This window comes from Mandrillus leucophaeus, unplaced genomic scaffold (assembly GCF_000951045.1).
Source record: "Mandrillus leucophaeus isolate KB7577 unplaced genomic scaffold, Mleu.le_1.0 Scaffold659, whole genome shotgun sequence".
NCBI classification, from domain to species: domain Eukaryota; kingdom Metazoa; phylum Chordata; class Mammalia; order Primates; family Cercopithecidae; genus Mandrillus; species Mandrillus leucophaeus.
The window spans coordinates 1,587,491-1,606,342 of NW_012107130.1; the positions used below are offsets into that span (position 1 = coordinate 1,587,491).

At 39.5% G+C, this 18,852-nt stretch overlaps 1 protein-coding gene across 6 annotated transcripts in view; it reads right to left on the reverse strand.

Moving 5' to 3' along the window:
• Window positions 1–3,131: 3,131 nt before the first annotated feature.
• Window positions 3,132–18,852, reverse strand: part of FAM122B (family with sequence similarity 122B) — a 33,737-nt gene continuing 18,016 nt past the window's right edge. For 2 of the 6 annotated variants that reach the window (XM_012001328.1, XM_012001330.1), the window contains 3 exons: window positions 18,392–18,453; window positions 14,386–14,482; window positions 3,132–5,849 (listed from right to left, as the gene is read on the reverse strand). In XM_012001328.1, the coding sequence (XP_011856718.1) occupies window positions 5,705–5,849; window positions 14,386–14,482; window positions 18,392–18,453 (304 nt within the window). In that variant the 3' untranslated portion in view covers window positions 3,132–5,704. Of the gene's footprint in view, window positions 5,850–14,385; window positions 14,483–18,391; window positions 18,457–18,852 lie in introns of all 6 variants that reach the window. The other 4 variants (XM_012001327.1, XM_012001332.1, XM_012001333.1 and 1 more) reach the window with 3 other exon arrangements.

Genomic DNA, 18,852 nt, shown 5'->3' on the forward strand with positions numbered 1-18,852 from the left:
CAGAGCCAAGGAGATGGATGGGGCTGAGGAGGCAGGCTGGGTAGCCAGCTGGCAGGGTAGGAAATTGGTTACACACAGGAGAAAGGAGTAATTACACTGAGATAAACACTGGAATAAACCCTGTGGTATTGAATTGGAATCAGAGGTATAGTTTGAACTCAGAGGTATTGTTTGAACTAAACAAATATAGATGTGTATATACATTTACATGGCATATATACACGTGTGTTTTTCTCTGTGCTCTGAGGCCTTTAAACAATGATGCCCCAATAGCAATAATATACCTAGTTCCCCAACTTGATTTTTAAACACTGTTCTCTATTAAAAGGAATCAAGGGGCTACTTAGAGAAATGGCTGATCCCAGTGGCTGGGGCAAGGAAAGTATGAATCTGGGACATCTTGAGTCAGAAAAGTAAAAAACTGCTCAGAAACTGATAGGGATTTGTCCAAAGGACACAGGGACGAGTTGGAGGGGCCCTCATTTTCCAAATCTGAGGCAACTTGAATATCAAAACAATCATGGTAATGAATTAAAACTCACTAACTAAAACGGGAGTCCATGAGTCCACACTGATGCAAAGTGGTGGAGGAGAGTGTGTTCTTCTTTACAGTAGAATGTCAACTAACAAATTAATGATGGAATTAGAGCCAGCATTAGGTAGTCATCATGATACTATCAGGCAGCCATCATAATACCATCAGACAAGAAAGATCAATGAATGCTAAAACTAGGGGGTCAAAGTTTAATGAGGAAACAGGATATTTGTAGTCTCAAAGTACACAAAATACTTTAATTTCAATGGGAAAAAGACAATAGACACCACCTTATCCAAGGGATCAAGGTTATCACTAGTAACAGGACAAAGTAACACCATGTGCCTCCTCCAGAAGAAACAGGGGTCTCTCCCCTACTGAAGTAGTCTGAATAAAATCTGTCTTGCTAACTATGTCTGGTATTGTTCCTCCTTGACAAGGGCAAGAAGATATATCTCAGAAACAGAATGAAGTCACGCTGAAGAATTACATGCAAGGAATGAAAGTAAGCAACAAGTCAAGGTTAACTCCTGGGTTCTTGGCTTGAGTAGCTGAGTGGGTGAGGGTGTCAATTACTAAGATAAGAAAGTCTCCTCTTCCTCTAGAAGAAAAAAAAACGATCTCTTCCCTTTTGCCAAAAACGGCATTATCACAACTATAGGCAAAAACTGAATGGGTCTGTAGATTAGAGGCAGTTTAAAAAAATCTATTTAAAAAAATATATAGATACAGGGTCTTGCTGTGTTGCCCAGGCTGGTCTCAAACTCATGGACTTAAGCGATCCTCTCACCTCAGCCTCCCAAAATGCTGGGATTACATGTGCGAGCCACTAATAAATGGCAGTTTTGTGTCAGTTAATTTTCTGATTTTGATAGTTACAATGTGGTTATGTAGAATGTCTTTGTCTTTAAGAAATTTACGCTGAAGCATGTAAGGGCAATGGGGCATTGTAACTACAATTCATTCTCAGATGATTCAGAAAAAAAATGTGTGTGTGTGTATATATATATACACATCCCCCCCACACAGAGAGACACAGGGAGAAGCAGAATGATAGTGCATATATAGGAGAGAGACAGACAGACAAAGCAAATGTGATTAAATGTTAACAATTGAGGAAACTGGGTGAAGGATATATAGGAGTTATTTGAGCTACTCTTGCAAATTTTTTGTAAGTTTGAAATTATTTCAAATTTCAAAATGTAAAGTTGTTTTTCTTTTTGTTTGTTTTTTTGAGAGAGTCTTGCTCTGTCACCCAGGCTGGAGTGCAGTGGTGCGATCTCAGCTCACTGCAACCTCTGCCTTCCAGGTTCAAGCGTCAGCCTCCCAAGTAGCTGGGATTACAGGCGCATGCCACCATATCCAGCTAATTTTTGTAATTTTAGTAGACGAGGATTTGCCACGTTGCCCAGGCTGGTCTCAAACTCCTGGCCTGAAGCAATCCACCCGCTTTGGCCTCCCCAAGTGCTGGGATTGCATGTGTGAGCCACTGCGCCCGGCCCAAAATGTATTTTAAAATAAAGTAGTTCATGTATTTCTTAAAAACTGAAGATAGGGCCAGGCGTGGTGGCTCGCGCCTGTAATCCCAGCACCTTGGGAGGCCGAGGCAGGTAGATCACCTGAGGTCAGGAGTTTGAGACCAGCCTGGCCAATATGATGAAACCCCGTCTCTACTAAAAAATACAAAAACTAGCCAAGCGTAGTGGCGGGGGCCTGTACTCCCAGCTACTCAGGAGGCTGAAGCAGGAAGAATTGCTTGAATCCAGGAGGCAGAGGTTGCAGTGGGCCAAGATTGTGCCACTGCACTCCAGCCTGGGCAACAAGAGCAAAACTTTGCCTCAAAAAAAATAAAAAATAAAAAAGAAACTGAAGATAAAACTTAATAATCTGAATCATACATAAAAGGCTTTTTGCCTGTTTTTGTTTGTTTTTTTGTTTGTTTTTTGTTTATTTTAAGACGGAGTCTCGCTCTGTCACCAGGCTGGAGTGTAGTGGCACAATCTTGGCTCACTGCAACCTCAGCCTCCTGGATTCAAGCGATTCTCCTGCCTCAGCCTCCTGAGTAGCTAGGACTACAGGTGCACGCCACCATGCCCGGCTAATTTTTGTATTTTTAGTAGAGACGGGGTTTCACCATGTTGGCCAGGATGGTCTTGATCTCTTGACCTCGTGATCTGCTCACCTCGGCCTCCCAAAGTGCTGGGATTACAGACGTGAGCCACCGTGCCCGGACCTTTTTGTCTGTTTATTCACCCCAATCTTGTTCTAAAAATAATTTATAGAGGCTTATCAATATGTAAAAAATTTAACAAGATAAACTAAATCGAAAACGAGGAAGAAAGATGTATGACCCTGGCAAGAACCTTCTAAATTGTCAAATTCTACAAAATACTCTTGAGAATTTGATTATGTGGAGAGGTTTCACTTCGTTTTGGCAAACAGCCCCAGCTTCAACATAGCTATTAGTTCTTTTGTGTTTCTGATATCCTTTTATTCAAAGCTTGACCTGCAATTAGACACAGAGAATAAACTATTGGGATATAAGGGCAGAAAATGATTATTAATAAGAACAAAGGACAGATTTTTAAAACATTAGTAAATTTTATGCATGTATACACACTTTATTAAATTTGCATTCTAAGATATACACAAGACCAGCATTTCACAAAACTTCCTATTATTCCAAAAGCAGTAATCATGAAGCAGTGATTATATAAGTCAATCAAGCAAAAAACATTATAGGGTTCCATCATATCATCTCTTATACCTGTTTTCAAATAGAAGCCTGAAATAAATGATATATATTAGAATAGGAAGAAAGAATTTTACTTTATAACAATCACTTTTCAAATATTAGACTTTATATAAAAATAAAGGGGTCTTATCAACAAAGTTCATCTGTGAGTTAGCATATCTCTTTATTTCAAAACAATCCCTGCAAAAACTTAACTTTCCAGTTCATTTAAACAACAAAAACTAAAAATGAAGCTTGGTTTAAATAATAAAGTGAATCATCTTGTCTCCTAGTTCTCACACCATTGGAACAATTTCCATTTCCTGACCTAATTCTATCCCACCATTGAATTTCAAAAATTAATGTAAGTACCATCATATTTCAGTTATTTCTTAACAGTGTTAAGTTCAAGTCTAAAAATGACGGCCAAGTGTCCCTTTAAGGCAAAGAAGACAGTAGGTGGATAAATCTCCTGAAAGACAAAACCATCTATTATCATTATAGAGGCAGAACATTTTGACATGATCCTTTACAAACAGAATAGATACACTGCATACCATCGAAGAATTTTTTCTTTATAATGGCATACTAGGGGACAAGCTTCATAATAGATATATTTGTTACGTTTGAAGAAGTAGACTTTTCCCAGATGAGAGCAATACAAGAAATAAAGCCATTAATGGCTGTTATGGTTACAATTTAAAATAAAGGACACATCAGATGCTATAATAGAACTACTGCACGCTAAGTGATACTCTCTTGTAATTGAAAGAGAATGGGTTTCCCTTCAAGCCATATGCTATTACTAGTCTCTGAGTGCCTTCAAAGCACATAATCTTCCTTTAAAATCCAAGGATCTTTGCCTTCAAAAGACACAAATGCAGTAGTTTTCATTTCTTACATTCACTTTAAAATGGATTATGATGATTCCAGCAGGCAAATCTGCATATTAAATATAGACAACCCAACCACAATATCTGAACATTAAAAGAAATCTATCACGACAGACATTTTACCTAGTTATAAATAACGTAACAATAGATTACACTCAGATTTCTTAAACAGCTCACTCAGGAGTTTCCTCTTTTAAAAATTAAATAACTTATGGTACCTCACACTTATAGCATGTACACAGTTCATAGCTGAAACAGCTTCTTAAAAGCAGAACGCACAATCACATTGACTTCTTCAGCTCCTAAAAGCTTATTTGTAGATATTAAACTGCCCTCACTACAAGGCAGTATGAACAAGAACTGGATTCTGATTCTGGCGGCAACACAATAACTATAAGGCAGTATGAACAAGAACTGGACTCTGATTCTGGCGGCAACACAATGAACTGAAACACCATACACCACATGACAAAACAAACAAATCCAATGACAAAAAGGAATCGGAAAAAAAGCAGCAACACGAACAGTATGTGGCATTCATACACATAAGGCCCCTCTTCCACCATACCTTATGATATACATCCCTTATAGCATGACAATGTACCCCAAGGCACCTGAGGCCTCATAATGCCACCCGAGACACTGACAGCTCCATGGACGCTTTTGTACACAGTGGTTTGTGTGTAAATAACTATTCATTCATTTGTAGGTGCTCCACACATCTGGTCAAGGCAGGAATTTCTTCTCCTTGATAACACCACCTAGAAATATCAACAATATTTTATATATTCCTTAGGGCAACAGGTTTGAGGAGAAATATATCAACTGTGGTAGCAAAGTCATAAGAACCTGTGGTGACTAATCCAAGCATCCTGTAAGTCCGTTTACGTTCTCAGCACTAAAATCAATGCTCACTTCACACACCCCAACAGCAAAGAAGCAATAAGGGTAATGAAAGCAACTACGTATTTCTTCCCCTCTGTGAGAAATGGCGTAAGCGGCTCAAACAGGAAAGGGAAACAAAATAATGTACTTTAAGCTGATGCAGAAAAATAAAAATTTAATATAATTAAAAGCAATTTATATATTATCATGAAATAGAGATTTGAAACTATGTAGTCAACAAAGAACAAAAAAAAAATCTCTCAAGCAAGAGAATTTCTGATCAAATCTGTCGTATCACTGCTGCGGAAAAGAACCATTAAAGGCAATACGTATCAGTGCCTTTCTTAAATGTATAAACTCAAAATAGGTGTTGAGGCACTAAGGAAAAAAAAATTCCTCTAAGCAATCAAAAATGAGCAGTTGAGATTTAATCACTAAATCCAAAATGAGATCAGCAAAACCAGATTATTAGCTAAGGTCATTAGGCTCATAAAATTGAACTTTGGAGAAGAGAGATGCCAAAGAGTAATAATAGCATCAGAATGGGTGAAATCTGTAAAACTTTAATCCTCATTATGGATCAAAGTTCTCTGTGTTCCCCACTAAACATTTTATGTAGGAAACAGCAGTTAAAACGTTGAATCAGAAATGGTTAAGTCACTTGGGTGAGAGATCATCCATCAAGATGAACGAAGAGCATGAATTGGAGCATGCTACTGGAGACTCTGTGGTAGCGCTGCCTTTAGCCAGTGGGTCTGAGGATAAGCCACTGCTGCTACTACTGCCATCCAAAATATCTGAACTGAAGACAAAGCAAAAAGAATTATAAGCAAATGCAACTATCAGGGTAAACGTAACATGCAATGACACAGTTTCAAGAGCTCACAAATCAGTAGATCACTTGTAAATAATAAAAAAGCATAAAGCCACAGCAATGAACTACATAATATACTACATTATAAAGCCACAAAAATCCAAAGTAAGACTCTTCGAGGTCCTGTATCATTTGATTGTCCCCCCTGGAGGCACCAGACCATCCAACCTACAATAAATGTTCCTCTTGACATGCCATGGTTTTTGGGAGGGAGGTTCCTTCACTTCAGCTCAAGAAATTTCTATCCTTATGTTTATCTTTTTATCTTCCCATCAGGCTTGAAGCAAGAGGAGTAGTTACTTACTGAGGTAACCATACTCGGACTATCAGAGGTGTTCGATCAAGTACACTGCCTCATAGTTCCTCTACTCTAAAACAAAGTCTTTCAACTCCCCTAGAGTTGATCACTTCCCCACTCCCAAAGGGCCTTCAATTCAAACACATTTTTAAATGATTTCCCCCTCCAATTCTATGCCATTTATAATTCCTTACACTGTTTCCTTTCTTCTTGCTTTCAAAACCCAAAGGTCTATTTCTAGAAGAGTCCGTTTCTTTGATCCCTTCAGTTATTCTCCAGTTAAGCTTCTACAATGAATAATCTACACTCATGGTCTCAGTACCCATTGTCTGTTGCCTCTTTATCCTGACAACTGGCACCTGTTCCTATCCTTCCAGTAAAACTCCAGATCTGGACATCAAGAACCTCTATACCCAGCCCAGGGATTCCTTCCCTATCCAGCCCAGGGGCTCACTGTTCCCAACCATCAACCTGGCCTGACTCATGAATCTGGCTCCATACTTCAGCAGGGAAATGAGAGCTTTTACAGTCTGGCATCAAGCTGCCTTTCTGGCTTTGATTTCTATCAATCAAATAATAAGATCTATGCTTTCTATTTGCCCTGAATTCAATCATTCACTTATTCTAATATTTACTGAGTGCCTGCCAAGTGCAGGAAGCACACTAGATATTAGAAATACAACAGTGTTTAAAACAGACGTGGTCCCAGCCCTCATTGAATTTACAGTATTGTGCAGGAGACAGACATTCAAATAACCATGCTAATAAATATGTAATTATAATTTGCAATAAAAGTGATAAAGGAAAGATACAAGGGGCTATGAGAATATATAACATGGGTAACCTAATCTAATTTGGAGGAATGAGAAAAGGTTCCCCAGAGATGATATGTGCTATCATCTGAAGGATGAGCAGGCATTAATTAGTTAAGATTTGGGAGGAAGCAAGGATAGTTCTAGGAACCAAACAAAAGCAGACTATTGTGGCTGGGGTATAGAGAGTGAAGAAAAGACAGTGACAGACAAAGCGGGAGAGGTAATTGGGCAGTTTTAGAATTTACACACTTTTTATTTTTGAAAAGGAAAAAAGCACAGAATTGGAGAAGGAGTTATGGAAATCAGGAAACACGGGTTCTAGTTTTAACTTTGGTCTCTAACTCCTTTGAAAAAGCCCATTCCAGTCTAACATGCTGAGTCGAAAATGTTGGGAGTCTTTAATATTATCATTTTTCTGAATTTCCAAGTTAATGTATTTCTAGTGTTAAAAGTAACCTATGGTACATTGGAAAGTTTCTGGGCCCTGTACTACCCTCAATGAAATATATCGCCCCCACCCTTGCTTCTCTACTCTTCTACTTTTCTTTGAAATGTCATTTCATTCTCTTGTTTGTGGATTGTTTTTAGGTGGAGACAGACTACAAATAGGCTTCAGAAAAGTAAAAGTAAAAATGGAAACAGTATATTCCACACTACTCCTACTCTACACTCACTGCTGTCAAATGCATCATTAATAATATCACTTTTAAGTAAGAAGTTTGGAAATTTTAGCTGGCTCTGATATTTTTTCAACCAAATGGCGAAATGGATCTAAAATATGAATTACTCAAACTACTGAAAGGAAGTTGCACAGATAATCCAAGACACTGGAAAATCAAAAGACCTTTCTATTTGCCTTTGGAACATATGCGATTTTTCCTTCTGCAGCTTTTTGCCTAGAGTAATATTAAAATGAATTTACTTTCCTAAAGCACATATTGGCCGGGCAGCCGAAGGACACGCTCTATGCCACTTGGCAGGAAGAAATGGGCTTAGATTAACACTTGGCCACCAAGCAGATAATCTGAATATAAATAAAGAATTCTTTATTCCAACCACCAGACTTACGGTGAGTCCTGGGTTAAAAGATTCCATTTGTAATTAAGGCCTGCCTGCTTGGGTGAATCCTGTATTCATTCAAAAACACACAACAGGACTCATGCAGTGAAATTTGACTTCTAACACTGCTGATTACCTTAAGAGAAATAAGCTAATGGAGGATCAGAAAAAAAAAGCCCTGAACATTTCATTTCAGAATGTCTTCCCTATTATTAAAATATAAATGTATATAATTTTGTTCATTAACAGAAAATAGCACACTTACATTTAGTCTCCACTGCAATTTAGACTCAGAACTTGGTAAATCTTTAACTAGACATTTTCACTTAACTAAAATCTAGTTTCCGTTTGAATTAATCTGGCACAATTACTCATGGTCATGGAAGCAGAGACTTCACGTCACAAATCACTCATTGTTATTCTATCCATGTCAAGTAAGACTTACATGATTTTTTAACCCACAGCAACATCACTGCACAAAAGTAATTTTCACAGAGTCTACTATTAACTCTTCTACCAGAGCTTCTAAAAGCAACGAGGTCTGGACTAATCTGAGTTCATCTTTCTTTCCTAGCTTAAGCTCTGATGGAAGTGCTAATGAGCCTTACTTACACTAATGGCCGAAAGCCAGACAATAGTAAAAAAGGATCTAGACAATTCAAATTGGACACAGGAATCCCTGAATCAAAACTGAACGAATGCGTTCCAGCCACTGAATATACATATTGAGGCAATATTTGAACCACACAACCAAAAGTACTTATGACTTAAGGTAATGCCCTCTGTCTAGAAAAACTAAGGATGAAGTATGAGTGACTCATTAAAAGAGTCCAATGATAAAGTAATAACAAAGGTAGGATGTCCAGTGTGATTCATGCTATCACCCCATCTGGCTGAGCCACTTGGTGCCTTGTCTAGTCAATAAGCTGGGTCCTATCAGATTAATGACAGGCAGGTAAATGCGTTAGAAATGAGTCACAGTCCTATCAAGCCTAGCACAGATTTTGGTATAAGGTATGACTGTAGGGCATCCCCACACCCCTTGCTGTGGGTTAAACTGATATATATGGCATGTTCTCTGGTCTCTACTATCTTAGCTTAAGGGTCCTAGTATCATCCTTCTGAATGACCTCTAAGTTTTTAAGATCACATATTTAAATATCAGTCCGCAGTCATGCTGAGGACAGGAGTGTTTTGTTTTGTTTTTAACTTGCTCATTTTTATGGTGAAGGTAGACAGGAGTTTTAAACTATCAGCACAGATGTCTAAGTTGCTCACATAAACATCTCTAAAGTGTGTGTGTGTGTGTGTATACATGTGTACTTTAGAGATGTGTACAGACATACACATTCCTATTAATGATTAAAACTTATTTTTTGTACTTGTCACATATTCATGAAATTTTGGCATGACACATATAACATTAAAAATAGTGTTAGAACCACTAAGACCAATTTAACAAAAAAACGTGTTAAAACTATCACATTAACACTGATGCACGGGGTAAGAAAATTCATAAGTTTTCCTTTCATAAAAAAGACAGACACTATCATTTAATCGTCACCGTATGGCCAGCAGCCCTGAAAACTCCTTTATTTTATATAGTATGCTGCAGACACACACAGTCTCACTCCCAACAGAATGAAGAGCAGATTAAGAGCTCCCAACATGCAGAAAGAATCAAAGCACAGGCAAAGGTAGACTTCTGAGTTATGCTCAAATTTTGATGTCCATAAGGATTAAATGCAGAATGACATAACTCCTGCCTTATGGTTGATAATGTCCTCTAGATTTGGTTGGCAAAGATTTGGGAATTTTCATTTAGCAAAAAAAAAAAAAAAAAAAAAAAAAAAAAAAAGAAATAAAAAGTATGCCTAACTGGACACAAACTCCAAATGGGTCCACACTCAAATTTCAAACTTAATTTATGCTTCAAAAGATGTCAGATTTTAAAGATTGTTATCTAGTATATAAACTTTAAAGGCTATAAAAGCCATCTCTCCTTTTGTTGGGTGGGGCAGGGAATAAACTATAAATATTTAAATGACAAGATAACATCTAACGATCTGATCCTTTTTCTGCTCTCTAAAAGATAGAGGGCAGTTGTTTCTGTAGTTTCATTAAAATAGCAAATCATTAAAACCATCCAATGATAAAAGTAATCACAAAACTAAGATATTCGGTTTGATTCATGTTATCACCCCATCTGGCTCAACCACTTTGTGCCTTGTTCAGTCAATAAGCTGAGTTCTATCAGATTAATAGCAGGTAGGTAAATAAATAAAAAATTAGCCACAGCCCTATCAAGCCTAGCACAGATTCCTTAGTTTTGTTATCAAGTAGGTTGCCAACCTTGGTAGCAGAAACCAGAACACAGCCAGATTCCTATCTCTAGCCCCATTTCTAAGAATATGAATGTCTGATTCTGATTAATAAAACTGCATTAAAGAGATAAAAGAGGCTGGGTGCAGTGGCTCATGCCTGTAATCCCAACACTTCGCGAGGCCAAGGCATGCAGATCACTTGAGGGCAGGAGTTCAAGACCAGCCTGGGCAACATGGCAAAACTCGGTCTCTACAAAAACAGAAAAATTAGCTGGGCGAGATGGTGCACACCTGTAGTCCCAGCTATTCGGGAGGTTGAGGTGGGTGGATGGCTTGAGCCCAGGAAACAGAGGTTGCAGTGAGCCATGATCACACTACTGTACTCCAGTCTGGGCAATAGACCAGATCTTGTCTCAACAACAGAAAAAAAAGACCAGGTATGGTGGCTCACGCCTGTAATCCCAGCACTTTGGGAGGCCAAAGCGGGTGGATCACCTGGGGTTGGGAGTTCGACACCAGCCTGACCAACATGAAGAAACCCCATCTCTACTAAAAATACAAAATTAGCCGGGTGTGGTGGTGCATGCCTGTAATCCCAGCTACTCGGGAGGCTGAGGCAGGAGAATCATTTCAACCCGGGAGGCAGAGGTTGCAGTGAGTGGAGATTGCACCATTGCACTCCAGCCTGGGTAACAAGAGTAAGACTACGTCTCAAAAAAAAGTTTCCGCAAAAGCAGGATCCAGATTTTTTTTTTTTTTTTTTTGAGACGGAGCCTCGCTCTGTTGCCCAGGCTGGATGGAGTCTAGTGGTGCGATCCTGGCTCACTGCAACCTCTGCCTCTCGGGTTCAAGCAATTCTCCTGCCTCAGCCTCCAGAGTAGCTGGGATTGCAGGAATGCACTACCACGCCCGGTTAGTTTTTGTGTTTTTAGTAGAGAAGGTGTTTCACCATGTCGTCCAGGCTGGTCTTGAACTCCCGACCTCAAGTGATCCGCCCACCTCGGCCTCCCAAAGTGTTGGAATTACAGGTGTGAGCCACCATGCCTGGCCAGGATCCAGTTTTTATATAAAAGAAATAAATCATATTTAAAAATCTCTTAATTATAGGCAAAAAATGTCAGCATCATTAATATATAAGGTGTTCCCAAAGTCTCAGCACAATTTTAAGCTTTAATAACCTCAGAAGTACAATTGCTGCAAACTGACTAAAAACATCATCTGGAAGTTTAATGACTTAACTATCTTTGACACTTAGTTTTGTGAATTTTGAGTAACAGATTTCTTTTGCAGATTACTTGAACCACACTTGGCTTGTTGACACTCTATGAGTGGCTGTGAATAAAGCAAGTGTCTCTTGTGTGAAGCAACAACTTTTTTTTTTTTTTTTTTTTTTGAGACGGAGTCTCGCTCTGTCACCCAGGCTGGAGAGCAGTGGCGCGGTCTCCGCTCACTGCAAGATCCGCCTCCCGGGTTCACGCCATTCTCCTGCCTCAGCCTCCTGAGTGGCTGGGACTATAGACACCTGCCACCATGCCCGGCTAATTTTTTTTGTATTTTTAGTAGAGACGAGGTTTCACCGTGTTAACCAGGATGGTCTTGATCTCCTGACCTCCTGATCTGCCTGCCTCGGCCTCCCAAAGTGCTGGGATTACAGGCATGAGCCACCGCACCACAACAGCTTTTTATGTTTAAGAATCAAAAGTTGGCCAGGCACAGTGGCTCACGCCTGTAATCCCAACACTTTGGGAGGTCAGGGTGGGTGGGTCACCTGAGGTCAGGAATTCAAGACCAACCTGGACAACATGGAGAAACTCCATATCTACTAAAAATACAAAAATTAGCCGGGTGTGGTGCACGTACCTGTAATCCAAGTTACTCAGGAGGCTGAGACAGAAGAATCGCTTGAACCCGGGAGGCGGAGGTTGCAGTGAGTCAAGATTGCACTGCTGCACTCCAGCCTGGGCAACAGAGCGAGACTCTGTCTCAAAACAATTAAAATAAAATAAAAGTTTCCTTCATCACCAATGTTGACATTTCCAGGGCTCTCCTAGCCATTCATGGGTCTACGGGATAGGGGAGTAGTGACAAGGAAATAGAAGCCTCACAATAGCCACTGCTAGAGATGGTTTAGGTTGTGCTGCTCAGAGGAATAAATGTCTGGACAATGAGAGAAGACCCTTCGTAAATACTGCACCTTCTCTTTCCTTTCTTACTTACTTGCATGAACCTGTTTTACGCATCCTGCACTGTCAGCCAAAGACAATATAAAAATAAGTCACCTCACCCTGTATGTTTTCAGCTTGGTAAAATGCTGTCATATATTTTACTTAACTTGGTCACTTGGTTAGTAACTAGGTAAGCAAACCTATTTATAGTCATGTGCCTATATTAAAACACTTTGCCATAAAAGTGATATGCACTTTCCACTAAGGATAGAGTTTCACCCAATAGTCCTCTTGACAAGCTTCAGAAGTTTTCTCTTTTCCATCATCTACATACCTGGAAAGGCACTCTGTACCAAAATTAGCACACTGAAGTCGCAAGGACATACAGAGATGAGAGGAAAAAAGAGACCATGGGGTTGAAAATAGCTAGAACAATTCTAAAAGGCATCTATCTGTTCCAAGGTTAGAATAGTACTGATCAAAAAGACTAACAAACTAGAATAATCTGTGACTTCTTGGTCAACTAGAAGTACAGGTTATTTCACATGGAACAATGAATAAGTGATTTGGGAAGAAGGGATCGTCCATCTTTATAGCTTATAAGTGGCTTATACACTTTTTCCATTTAGAGGGTATGATCTTGCTATTTTTAAAGTGAGTGACCTCGTGGGCTTTTTAAAAAGACCTTCAGGCCAGGCACGGTGGCTTACACCTGTAATACCAGCACTTTGGGAGGCCGAGGTGAGGGGGATCACCTGAGGTCAGCAGTTCGAGACCAGCCTGGCCAACATGGCGAAACCCCATCTCCACTAAAAATACAAAAAAAAAAAAAAAATAGCTAGGCATGGTGGCCCGTGCCTGTAGTCCCAGCTACTCGGGAGGCTGAGGCAGGAGAATCTCTTGAAGCTGGGAGGCAGAGGCTGCAGTGAGCTGAGATCACACCACTGCACTCCAGACTGGGCAACAGAGCAAGTCTATCTCAAAAAAAAAAAAAAAAAAAAAAAAAAAATCCTCAGCTGTAAAACTCAGGGAACAAAAAAAATTCTGAACAACAGTACACAATTGATTACGCAAGTATTCAGTGAGTTGATCAGAACATACTGAAAGATTTCAAAATATTACCTGGTCACTGCTACTTATTCCTTCCCCTTCCTTCCCACATGTACATAAGCACTCAAGTGCTCAACTTCAGGTATAGGAAAAGAAGTTAACGTTCTCATGAAAACACTGAAGGCCCTTAAAGACCTAAACTAGGATGAGTAAGATTTTAAAAACATGTGTGTGACTAGACCGTAGGAATCAGGAAATGTTATTATAAAAATGAAACCTTAGCACTGTGACAAAATATTTCATAATTTTCAAAAAGATAACAATAGATAATGCTAATCAGAGAATACTATGCTTAAGAGAATCCTACTATTCTCTGCTAAGCTGAAAGGACTGGATACAAAATGCAGGCAGAGCAGCTACAATCAGTACACATTACCCACAGCCACCCAGAGACTCTTTCTCACACCAGCCAGCAGTTGGCACTGCCACACCATTGGCAACTAATGACAGGCTGACCTAACAGGAGCTGGGAACGAAAGCGAAGGTGTCAGAAAGACATATACATTTCCAAACGAAATGCTCTTGACTTTAAAATAATCTGTTTTTTCACATTATCCTCCACAGAGATTTCCCCTTCGTGGGAGCATGGATAAGAAGTTGAAAATATTTTAAATTATCCCAATATACTTTCCATGTGGCTCTTTTAAAATGGATTATACTCTAATATACTTTTCATTTTATTTCATTTTTTACCATGAACTGAGATCAGACAATTGCGCGGCATCTGGAGATAACATATTGGTAGTGCCTTGGAAGAGTCTCTTGGGCTGACTTTCTGTCTCCATTTCACCTAAAACAGAAAGAGATGATGCTACTATAAAACAATTTTACAAATACAGGCGTGGTGCTAAAATAGGATGACCTTTGTTTAACCAAAGCTCAGAATACTTCTTCAAACCACTGCTTAAAACTACTTTCCCATGTGCTTTAACGTGGAAGAAATATGCTTCCACATAAACTCAACCAAAAAGTCGGCAGCCCTAAAAAGCTTCTCACTCATTATCCACAGCGTGCTATGGACATATTCACATTAATAGGACAGTAGAACACTGACTGCATCAGGCAAAATGAAGCAAGGCTGACCACAGTAGAGATAAAGAATTCCCAAATAGCGGACACTCACAGTGAATATTGTATGCTACATGGTTAGCAAGGCCTATTGGTTTTATACATTTTGATATCTGAACATTTCCTAAGATGGTGTCAAACTGGTTAAAAAATGATAAGTAGTGTATAAGTAAAAAGTTGCTTTCACACTATTTAATGAAAATGAAGATTAAAAAGATAAGTTTGAAAATACATCTGTAATCAAAAGCAAATCTTACTCAATTCACAAAATTTTTATTGTACTGACCACCTCAATCTTACAGATTTTCTCGGAATTGCTAATAGAAAAACTTTGCACCAACAGGGATACTGCCTAACATTTTGCTACCAGGAGTACAAAAAGTAAAACCCTAAGTTAGAATAATCTCCTTTAAAATCAGGCTCTGATGTTATTTAAAACATATACATTCCTTGGTTCTGAAGCTCTTCATCTGAGCTTGAAAACGGAATGTTCAAGACAATTTAATTCATGAGCCTGTCTATACTCCAGTAGAAAATTAGTAACTTTGAACTTAAAACTGTGTAAGATTCTTAGAATGAAAAAAGATTAAGCAAGAACAAACGCAACATTCATTTTGTCCATGTTATCAATTAGTTATCTTTCCTCTGGGACTATTCTGAAAATTGCTGAAAATCTGCAAAAGTTGTTATTTTCCATGCTTTAATATGCAGCTTTTAAAAGTTGCTGCTGGGCTTTTGAGTTTGCCTCACTAGTAAAAGCCTTTAGCTCTTTTGAGCAAAGAATTCCTCCATCTGCTGGTGTATTTTGGAATAGCTGTAAAACTAAACTACCATGCTAATTCCTTCAACTTCCTGCAACAAATTTTAAGTTAGTAATAATAACAACAATAATAGCTTTATTTCCAACTGTTATTTTCACTTACTAGCTACTGAGAACATTCCTAGGACTACAAATAACTCCCTACAAGATTGAGGAAAAACTGTTTATAAAGATAAAATTTATATATTAAATACAAATATTGTCACCATATCAGGAACGATTTTCCAGAGCACAAGATCTTTAATTTTAAGTTGTTTGAAACACAGCACTTTTGGAATCTGTGTATGATCCTATGACTGGAAAGTTTTCAAAGCCACAAATACCTGTACCCCTAACATTAGAAAAGTTGGTCTGTTTATTGGCCCTGAACGTGATCTGCACAAAGAAACCACTTGCTGAATTGCTTTTAAAAGTACAGTTGGCCAGGCGCGGTTGGCTCATGCTTGTAATCCCAGCATTTTGGGAAGCCGAGGCGGGTGGATCACCTAAAGTCAGGAGTTTGAGACCAGCCTGGCCAACATGGCAAAAACCCCATCTCTACTAAAAATACAAAAATTATCTGGGCATGGTGGTGCACATCTGTAATCCCAGCTATTTGGGAGGCTGAGGCAGAAGAATAACTTGAACCCAGGAAGCAGAGGTTGCAGTGAGCCAAGATCGCACCACTGCACTCCAGCCTGGGTGACAAAGCAAGACTCCGTCTCAATTAAAAAAAAAAAAAAAAGTTATTGTTAATGGCTGGGCGTGGTGGCTCATACCTGTGTAATCCCTGCACTTTGGGAAGCCCAGGCAGGTGGATCACTTGAGACTAGGAGTTCAAGGACAGCGTTGCCAACATGGCGAAACCCTGTCTCTACTAAAAATACAAAAATTAGCTGGGCATGGTAGCGTACTCCTGTAATCCCAGGTACTTGGGAGGCTGAGGCAGGAGAATCGCTTAAACCCAGGAGGCAGAGGTTGCGGTGAGCTGAGATCACACCACTGCACTCCAGCATGAGAGACAGAGTGAGATCTTGCCTCAAAAAAAAAAAAAAAAAAAGTTATTGTTAAGACTCGTTTAAAATGACACCTGACACTTGCAATCGTGTAGTCATATCCCCAGGAATAATGAATAAACCTGTGTTGCCAGCTGGGTGTGGTGGGGTAATCCTAGCACTTTGGAAGGCCGAGGCAGGTGGATCACCTGAGGTCAGGAGTTCAAGACCAGACTGGCCAATATGGTGAAACTCTGTCTCTATTAAAAATACAGAAAATTAGCCAGGCGTGGTGGTGGGTACTTCTAGTCCCAGCTACTCGGGAGGCTGAGGCAGGAGAATCGCTGAGCCCAGGAGGTGGAGGTTGCAGTCAGCCAAGCTCACGCCACTACACTCCTGTCTGGGCAACAAGAGTGAAATGTGGTCTCAAAAAACAGACAAAAACCTGCGTTGCTTTTTTTTTGAGACAGGGTATCACTCTGTGGCCCAGGCTGTGATCTCGACTCACTGCAACCTCTGCTTCCTGGGCTCAAGGAATTCTCCAGACTCAGCCTCCCAAGTAGCTGTGACAACAGGCACAAGCCACCAAATGCCTGCTTAATTTCTGTATTTTTTGTAGAGATGTGGTTTTGTCATGTTGCCCAGGCTGATCTCAAACTCCTGAGCTCAAAGCAATTCTCCTGCCTCAGCCTCCCAAAGTGCTGGGATTACAGACCTGTGTTGCCTTTTTAAAGAGATGCCATCAGGTGCCCTTTATAAGCATCTAGCACTAGTGTTGATTGATACTAAACTATTTTAGCCTACTGCTTTGTGGTTCAAAACAAGGTAACTGAGAGCACCCTGTTATATAAAAAACTACAGAATTGAATATAAGGCAATTCTTGCTTTGATGAGGCATAATTTGATGAGGGGGTAAACCTCACCTTATATTTGAGTATATAGCACATTTATGGATGTTTGATACAGCATTAGCATATATTTCTGCAGTTTATAAACTATGCATCTCTTTCATATTTAGATAACTGAGAGGCAATTTTTTGAATATATAATGATAATGAATATATGAATAAAACTTATGGAGTATAAGAAAATACAGATGTATCAAATAACTCATTTACAAAATTGAAAATCAGTAGAGCAAACATTCGGAAGAATACTTTTGAGTTTCCCTAAAACACAAGAGGGCAATGCTGTTAGCTCATTTCAGACGGGAGTTCTAGTTTTTAATTCAAGCTTGGCTAGGTTTAAGACCAGAAGCGTGATGCTTATCTTTTTCTTTTCCCCCCCGGCTTTACTGAGGTATAAATGACAAACAAATTTACATATATTTAAGGTATACAATGTGATGATCTGATGTATGTACATAATGTGAAATGATGATCACAGTCAAGGTTTTTTTGTTTTTTTTTTTGAGATGGAGTCTCACTCTGTTGCCCAGGCTGGAGTGCAGTGGTGCGGTATCAGCTGACCGCAACCTCCGCCTCCCAGGTTCAAGTGATTCTCCTGCCTCAGCCTCCCGAGTAGCTGGGATTACAGGTACCTACCACCACGCCCAGCTAATTTTTGTATTTTTAGTAGAGACAGGGTTTCGCCACATTGGCCAGGCCGGTCTTGAACTCCTGACCTGAGGTGATCCACCTGCTTTGGCCTCCCAAAGTATTGGGATTACAGGCATGAGCCACTGTGCTCAGCCCACAGTCAAGTTTTTAACACATCTTTTGCTTCACCTAGTTACCTTTTGTATGTGTGTGGTAAAAACACTTAAGATCTACTTTCTTAGCAAATTTCAAGTATATGACACAGTAGCACTAACTATAGTCACCATGCTGCTACATACCTTTTCTTTTAAGAGGACCGAGAACACTGGGTCTAATGCACCTGACTGGACTCTGACTTCTCCTGCTTTGATGAAAAAACAAACAGGATAATGTGAAGAACATCCAAGATGCAAGATAAAACAGCAGTCCAGCCCAACAAATACATAAATAAAATAGACAATCATATCAATGACTGAAATGGGAAATTCTTGTGTAACTGAATAACTGAAATGCCAATACATGATTTCACCCAGCATATGGCAACCTGGAATAATACAACAGCATTTTAAGCCATTTAAAAAATATGCCATATGACAAAATACCCACAACAGTTTAAAGAAAAAAAGATACCTTATTTAAAAAGTATTTTGGGGCTGGGCGCCGTAACTCATGCCTGTAATCCCAGCACTTTGAGAGGCCGAGGTAAGCGGATCATCTGAGGTCAGGAGTTTGAGACCAGCCTGACCAACATGGTGAAACC